An 8,183-nucleotide genomic window follows, 5' to 3' on the forward strand; every position below is an offset into this window, starting at 1 on the left:
AGTTCCCCCCTCCCACTATTCCTTAATCTTTTAGCACTTAACAGTTTTCATGTGTCATTCTCATTTGTACTAACTGGAGAAAATCGAGACAAGTTACCTTTCTACTGAGAAATTCTCTCACCAGTGATGCAGCCACTTCTTCCACAAAGGAGTTGTCCATTTTTAGCCCACAGTGTGCTTAGGGGGCGTATGCTTTGCTTCATCTAACAAATCATTCAAGTCTGCCGACATTGCAGCTCTTCGGTGCGGCTTTTAACCACTGCAGTCCTGCAGCAGCGGCGGGCTGGATGGCAGCGGCAGGGCTGGGTGCAGTCCAGTTGCTGGAGGAATGTTGCTGTGGAGACCATGTCATCGGAAGCGGGGAGAACTCCTCCCCCTGGGAAGGAAGCCGATGGTAGACTTAAAAATTGAAAGAGCTCAGTGGTGTAACGCTGCAGCAAGCGTCTTGGTAGTTGCCTTAAATAAGAACATTTGAGAAAGGAATGTTCAAATCTGAGAGGGGGGACAGTTTTCTGATTTTTTTTTTTTTTATTAAGAAGCATACATCGTTATTTGCAACCCATTACTCCCGTGCTAATGCAACTTTTAACAATATATGTTTCTTTGGTAAAATAGCACTCTTATCTAAAACAAACAAACAAAAAATGCAGCTGCTAAATTAAGCTTAATCTCTCATACTGGCAACACCTGGGGTAGCAGCATTCATCAACTGAATCTTTCCTTTCCGACTGCACCTACGTTAGCCAGTAATACAGTATGCTAACAGGAGGGACTGTGGTTAACACTTTGGGCTTGGGGATCTGGTTTAGGTTGGAGAGGTCATATAGCAGGGTGCCCTGCTCAAAGCGGGGTATTGTCCCAGGATGGAGATTCCGCAGCCTGGGCAGCCTCTTCCAATATTTGACCACTCTTGGGTGTGTAAACTATTTCTCTTATCTAGTTAAAAGTTCCCTTGCTGCAGCTTCTGACTGTTTCATCTTACCCCTTTAACTGCACCCTCTGAGGCAAGTCTAGCTCTATCTTTTCTTTAGCCCGCATTCAAGAGTTCTATGTAGCATCTAGACCCTCACCTGGTCTTTTTCTCTTTAGGCTGAGCAGACACTGCCCTCTCAGTTGCTCGCTGCATCTTATGTGCTTCAGCCCCTTAACTGCCTTACTGGTGCCTTGCTGTACTTTGTCCACTTCATTCATCTCTCTCTTAAACTGAGTAGTGGGGGAAGGAAAATAAACCATGGTATTCCATATGTGACCTCAGGAGTACTTCACAGAGGGTCATTTGTGCTTTTATTAGTGCATTCCAGTATGGGGTTAGGTGCCTTTGCTGCAAGTGCATCCTACTGACTTATTTTTAACTTTTCTACCTGTTCTCCAAGATCCTTTTCTGCAGAGTTGCTTTCTTGTATAACCAACACTTAGGCTGTGGTTTTGAGCGGGTTTATTTCATTCTTATTGCAGGACTTTGCATTTGACCTTCACTTCACCACCAGTTTTTCTATAAGCATGTGTAGCAGATCAAGCAGAGCACCCCTCTTCATCAACTTGTCTATCCAGCACAACATCAAAACATTATTGTCAACACTCTCAAAGTCTCTTGAGTTGGTTGTGGCAGGCCACGTTTCTCTTCCATGAGCTGTTGATGTGCTTAAAGTCCTCCATGAGAAGCAGGACCCGGTGATGGTGATGCTTCTTCCAGTTCTCTGAAGAAGTCGTCATTTCTTCTCGATGGAACAGACTGTGGCAGATCCCCGCAGCAATGGCTTTTTGTTGACCTTTCTTTGGGTCCTGATCCATAAGCTCTTTACTGCCCCATCATGTTTTGCATAGTAGATCTCTGTGCGTTCAGGCTGCTGCTGTGCATGCGGCACAGTTCTCCCCCCCTCTTCCCTGCTTCTCTTTTCTTGAAATCCTGTATCCATCCAGTCAGGTGAGCTATTTTTGGCTACATCTAGACCTAGTGTTTTGCTTGCTTATGGGTTAGCGTTGTGTCCAGAGGTATCAAATGGTATGCCTGTGAGAACAACTAGATATCTTTTGTATAATTTTACTTTGTCTGGCGTCAGCTGAAATCTCAGGCTTAAAGTCTGCTACACGTGCATGTCAGCTCTGTGACTGACAAAGAGTGGAATGCGACTCACTGAATAAACCCCTACAATGTAAGAGTGGTCCGTGGAGATGGGCAAGGGTGATGTGCCCGTGAAGCTCAGAGAATAATGCAATGAAACAGACTTTATCTCAACACAAAGGGGACTGGAGGATGGACTGTGGTTTAGATAAAGAGTTGAGTGGATCAGCTGCTGGTGTAAATGTTTCTCTTAATGAGTTCATTAAAGAGCGTGAATGTCTCCCTGAGTTAGCCAGACCAGCATGGGGGGAGTGTATACATGGCTCAGTCCAACAGAGTATAAAAACTAAAGATCTAGCAAAAGCGTTTTGAAGAGAGCAATGGGCTTGACCTGGCTTCAAGTCACGTATTTCTTCCCAGTTACCAGGGGTCCCCAGTGTCGTAACAATGAACATTCCGGAGACTGGTAGTGGGGATCGTACTGGTATGTGGTGGAACTGCGTATTGCAATTGCGATGTTTTCCTAAGTGTAACTTACATTCATATTGTGGTGTTGGTATATTTTATATCGCTCTGCTAAATCAGAAATCCCATGTAACATCAATTATCTTCACATAAGTAAATTTGATTCTGATAAATCAGAAATCCCATGTAACATCAAATATCTTCACATAAGTAAATTTGATATTAAACATTATGCCCTCCATGTGTGGAATATCTAAAAGAACCGGGTCAGAAGGTATTGGACTCTGACAGGCTCTTGGAGAGCTTGAGGAAAGGGCATTTTGCAAAAGTTTGGGTTAGTTTCCCTATATGTCTTTTGCGGAACATTTATGTTCACTTTTATGTGCCTTCAGAATATCAGGGGAGGTAATTTGCAATCCATTCAGTTACTTGGACACACAAAGGGCCTGACTGTTCATCACTCTTGTCAGTACTGGCTATCTGCCATGCATTAACTTGCTGGCGTTTTACGTTGTCCTAGAACATGATGCGGCGCGCAAAAGAATGCTTGCTATGATATATGTGCCCCATCACCCCCTTCAGTCCAGGAAACTATATTCCAAACTGAAAGCGGAACATGATTTGGATAACAACAATTTAGCAGTAAAGGTGCTATCCTGTGCGTCTGGATTAAAGACAGGGAGATCGCATACCAACTACCATCATGCGCAAAGCAGATTCAACTTGGGGAAATTTAATGTAGTTTACTTTCAATTTAAAAAATAGAGCACGATGGTGAGAAACAAAACCAAAATCATGTTCCTCCCATCCCTCCTTCTTCCCAGGCTCAACTTCACTCCTTCATTCCTGACTCAGAAAAGTCCTTTCCACCAAGTGATGCAGTGGTGATGGGGAATGAGGATTGCAGTCAGTCCATAACAGCTTCTCTCTGCTGCTTCTTCCTCTTCACACTTTCCCCCTGCTCCGGCACGGGCTCGTCCGTGGGCTGTGGTGCAGATATCTGCTCTGGCGTGGTCTCCTCCATGGGCTGCAGGGGAACCTCTGCTCCGGTGCCTGGAGCACTCCTACCCCTTCTTCTTCACTGACTTTGCTCTCTGGAGGGTTGTTTCTCATGCTTTTTTCCTTACCCTCACACTCTGCTGCATATAACATTTTTCCCTTTCTTAAATACGCTTTCACAGAGGCACCACCGGCTTCGCTGCTGGGCTCAGCTGCGTCCTGCAGTCAGCCCATTGTGGAGCTGTCTGGAACCAGCAGTGTCCAGCATGGGGGCAGCCCCTGACCTCTTCTCACAGAGGCCACCCCTGCAGCCACTCTCCACCCTCCTGCTACCGACACCTTGCCACCTAAACCCAATACACCGATCACTGAGAAGTGTCTGAAGGAGTGGGGATGGTGTCATGTCACCGCTGCTCGGTGACTGCAGCACAGCTCTGGCTGTGAAGTGCATAGCACTATTTAAAGACATTGCACGCAGTATTTTCAGCTACTTGGAATTAAATGTTCTCTGCAAAAATGGCAGAATTTCTGCTCACAAGCTGATTCCACGTGGACCTGTTTTTTTAGAGAAGGAAGAGCTCAGGGCCACAGAAATGCCCCGAGGGCTGGAGCCCCTCTGCTGCGGGGCCGGGCTGGGGGAGCTGGGGGTGCTCAGCCTGGAGAGGAGGGGGCTGCGGGGAGGCCTGAGTGCGGCCTGGCAGGGCTGAGAGGGGGCCTACAGGAAAGATGGGGAGAATCTTTTCAGCAAGGCCTGTTGTGACAGGACAAGGAGTAATGGATTTAAATTAAAGAAGAATAGATTTAGACTGGCTATAAGGAAGAAATGTTTTACAGTGGGGGTGGTGAGGCGCTGGCACAGGTTGCCCAGAGAGGCGGTGGAGGCCCCATCCCTGGCACCATCCCAGGCCAGGCTGGATGGGGCTGTGAGCACCCTGGGCTGGTTAAAGCTGTCCCTGGCACTGCAGGGGCTGGGCTGGGTGGGCTCTGAAGGGCCCTTCCCACCCAAAGCATTCTGTGATTCTGTTCTATGATTCTAATTCCTGGGGGGGCAGGGAGGGGGGGAAAGGAGAGAGGTAGGAAACCAGTGTTGATCAGACCAGCGTAACAGACTGCAGCAGAAGGAGGTCCTGCAGGTGTTAGCGCAGTGGGAAGCCGCAGGAAGCCTGTGGAGAAAGTTATATCAGGAGTTTGGGTAGCGTGTGGCGGCGGGAAAATCTAGGCACAGATAGTGAAATAAAATACAATGACGAAGGTCAGGGCTTAAGAGCTTTTATTTCTGAATGTCTAACAGTCTTTTACCCTCCATTTCTCTTAGAAAAGATGGATGCCGGTACAAATTTACCAAAATACAATGCTGTTTACATGTAGCCAGCTTTTGATACCTCTGTCTCCTTTACAGGAGAGGTAAACAGCTCTTAAAAGTTACGTTTTCCCAAGCTGAAATGGCAGTGCCAGGAATGCCCTCTGCAGCCCGGGGCTCAGTATTGCAGCACCGAGAAAAGCTTTTGTGGATGCAGCCACCGACTTTGGTACAGGGGGGCTGACTTTGGCAGCCTTGGTACCGCCTGGTTGTTGCTGTTACTGTCCGTTGCAGTGATAGTGTTCATTTAACGCTTACTAGTAAAATCAGGTTGATTATAACCTGACAAAGAGATTACGTGAGGTGGTGATGCAGGGATTGATTTTCCCTGAAGTAGCTCTAGGGTACTCCTAACAGTGGGCATTCACGTGTGCTGTGACACAAGGTCTTGCAAAGACACAGCGAGCCATCTCCGATGGGGTACAAACAGAAAGAAATCAGGAAACTGCATTTCAAAGCTGGTGAAGGTTTACTATTAAGCTATGCCAAATTTATTTTGACAGCAGTGGAAAAAAGACGTTTGTCCCGATCATGATCTGTAACAGAAACAACACAACTAATCCCCTGACCAACATAAACCCCACTGACACTGATGAGGGTCTATATTCATTTTATTACTTTCCTCATTTGAAATGAATTATTAGTCTACTCTTGGTTGGTTTGGTGGTGGGCTTAGTGGTGATGGGTTGATGGTTGGAATTCATGATCCTGGGGTTCTTTTCCAACTTAAAAGATTCTATGATTCTATATTCTATTCTACTTTTACTTTCACTAAAAAATAATCCAGACGCCAAGCCAGGAAACATGAAATTATTACTCTACCCTTAATTGGTTTAGTGGTGGACTTGGTAGTGTTAGGTTAATGGTTGGACTGGACGATCTTAAAGCTCTTTTCCAACCTAAACGATTTTATGATTCTATGATTCTATGATAGTGGGCTTCTGAAACAGAGTTTCTGTAACATCCTTCTTATAATACTGATTTTATGAGTTTTACCTTTATCACTAACTAATCTACGTGAAGAGTCTCATTCTTAGTGTGTCCACTGCAGTGGTTATAGTGTACAGTGAACGTAACTGTTACACGAACTGAGTAGTTGTTGAGCACATGGGACAATGTCTCTCCAGTATCCACATGTATTCAGAAGTACTCAGCAGGCTCAGTTACGTCTAAAGCATTTGCCACATTGACATGTGGCAGATCTCCCAACGTAGCCCCACTGCAAAATTAGGTGCCAATGGCATGCTCCACCTCCCTGCAGCCCAAGGCAAGCACACCCAGGGCTGGCTGGTAGCATATGACCTGGTTGAGTCTGGGGTGTTTGATTTTCTGCCGAGCTACTATGGTGGACTACAGGCTTTATGTTAACTAACTGCAAGGCTTCTTGGGGCTCAGATTCCCACTCCTTGACATTCCCTTTCCCCAAGATCTTCAGAATGATTTTTGGTTGCACTGAGTGACAAGCGTCTGCCAGGGTGTGATGCTGTTGAGGCATAGGGGTGCCTGGCCACCTCATCCATATCATCCCATAACCTTGATTGTCATCATCAGCTTCCAGGTCAGTAGCACCCCCTCCTAATGCAGCAAGTCCAGTTTGGCAGCAGGGTGCTGTGTAACCCATAGATGGGGCACAGGCTTGCAGTGGTTCAACTGAGCTCTGACCTTTCCCCCGTGTACACTTAACTAATTCTTTCTTAAGCCATCAGCTGCATCCCACCTGCTCCAGTTCCCTGGCATCTCCACAGCTGCCGCAGGGGGGTTCCTGAAGCTGTTAACTGCAAATTTCCCACATATCCTTAATCTCTGTCTGAGCAAAGAGCTGCTGAGCAGTCACACTCTGGGGAAGTGGCACTCCTGTCTGCATAGGTCTGTTAATCAACGGTAACTGAGGTTGCCTTATAGGCTTCTGTTTTTAATTAGTCATCAAACTCACAAATATCACTATCCCAGCTTCAGGATCCCAGTCGGTGACAATCATGGTAGACGCTTTGAGCTCACCGACCGTTCACGTAGCAGCTGGGGTAGCATGGCGTGTAGTTTAATTTGGCTAGTTCAGCACCACTAGCTATTGAATGTATATGGTCTAGAAACATTCTTCTGGTTAGGGGCTAAGGGAAATACTGTCAGTAATGTGAGTGACAGTTTCAGCAATCCAGCAAATGTGAGGTCTGGAAAGACTTCTTAAAATATTATTTGAACATTGCGGTATCTGTAAATACCATTATTTTCCAGAGTGAATAATGCACAATGAGTAGAACAGATCTGGCTTTTAAAAGGCACCTGGAGTTAGCTGACATCTTTTTGATACAGAATTTGGAATACAACAGAGTCTGATATCAATGCAAAGTAATTAGAGCAAGTTATTTATTGCTTGTATAATTGCACACAATTGTGTATGTGCTGCAGTTTGTTGACTCCCCTTGTTCTCTGCTCTGTGCTGTGGAGAACATAATTGTACTTAAGCCTGATGTTTTATATGCTGTTTAAAATGACCTTTATTTGTCTAGTTAATGTTCCTGTGTTTTTTATAAAAATGCAGAACATTTCATTGTATCTTAAAGGAGAAAGTGAAATGTATAAAGATTTTCTAAATGTGAAATGCATAAACTTTTTGTGAACAAAAGGCATTTTTGTAAGTAAGGGGTTTGGACAGTGACTGATTTGTACAGGAAAGGACTTGACTTGTATTTGTGGTGCTAAACAAGAAAGCTGGTTGATCTCCTTGTTTCCAAAGCATTTTTTAGGTCCACTGTGTTTCTTTTACTGTTGCCTGTCTTTTTTTCAGCCCTTAGCTCAGTCAGAAGTATGGGGGAAAAAATGAGTTAAAAGCATGAGAAAGAAACAGATGACTCAGACCTCTGTATACACACGTAGCCGCAGAATGGAGAGACACTTACCCAGGACAGTAGTTAGAAATAAAGTCTCATGAGGAGACAGGACAGACTGCGCTGACCAGGTGTGGAAAGACAAGCATACTGACCAGCCCTGGCTAGCACACATCCAGCCCCTGCTAACTCCTTACCTTTCTATTTTCATGTACCTAATCTTTCCCTGGTGACCTTGATCCCTAACTTCCCCTGCCTTTGGTTCCTTCCTGAAGAGTGCCTAGTAAGTTCTGAACAATCCTGTAATGCTCTTCCCTGCATCGTATAGCCCCCCACCCCAGTCTGAAAGATGCGCTGGAGAGACTTTTCATTGTCTCATTGATGGCTCTCCCGTGGCAACCCCAGGAGGAGCTGCAGGAGGGGCTCTTTTTCTCTGGGTAAAGTATTGGGGTTCCTTTGCCTGTTGTTCCTC

At 45.6% G+C, this 8,183-nt stretch overlaps 1 protein-coding gene across 1 annotated transcript in view; it reads right to left on the minus strand.

The window, feature by feature from the left end:
* MINDY4 (MINDY lysine 48 deubiquitinase 4) overlaps positions 1-160 on the minus strand; it is an 80,340-nt gene extending 80,180 nt beyond the window's left edge. The window contains exon 1 of the mRNA XM_075706151.1: positions 98-160. Coding sequence (XP_075562266.1) covers positions 98-160 — 63 coding nt within the window. The remainder of the gene's footprint in view (positions 1-97) is intronic.
* Positions 161-8,183: the final 8,023 nt, after the last annotated feature.

The sequence above is a fragment of the Pelecanus crispus genome, chromosome 2 (assembly GCF_030463565.1).
Source record: "Pelecanus crispus isolate bPelCri1 chromosome 2, bPelCri1.pri, whole genome shotgun sequence".
Taxonomy (NCBI): Eukaryota; Metazoa; Chordata; class Aves; order Pelecaniformes; family Pelecanidae; genus Pelecanus; species Pelecanus crispus.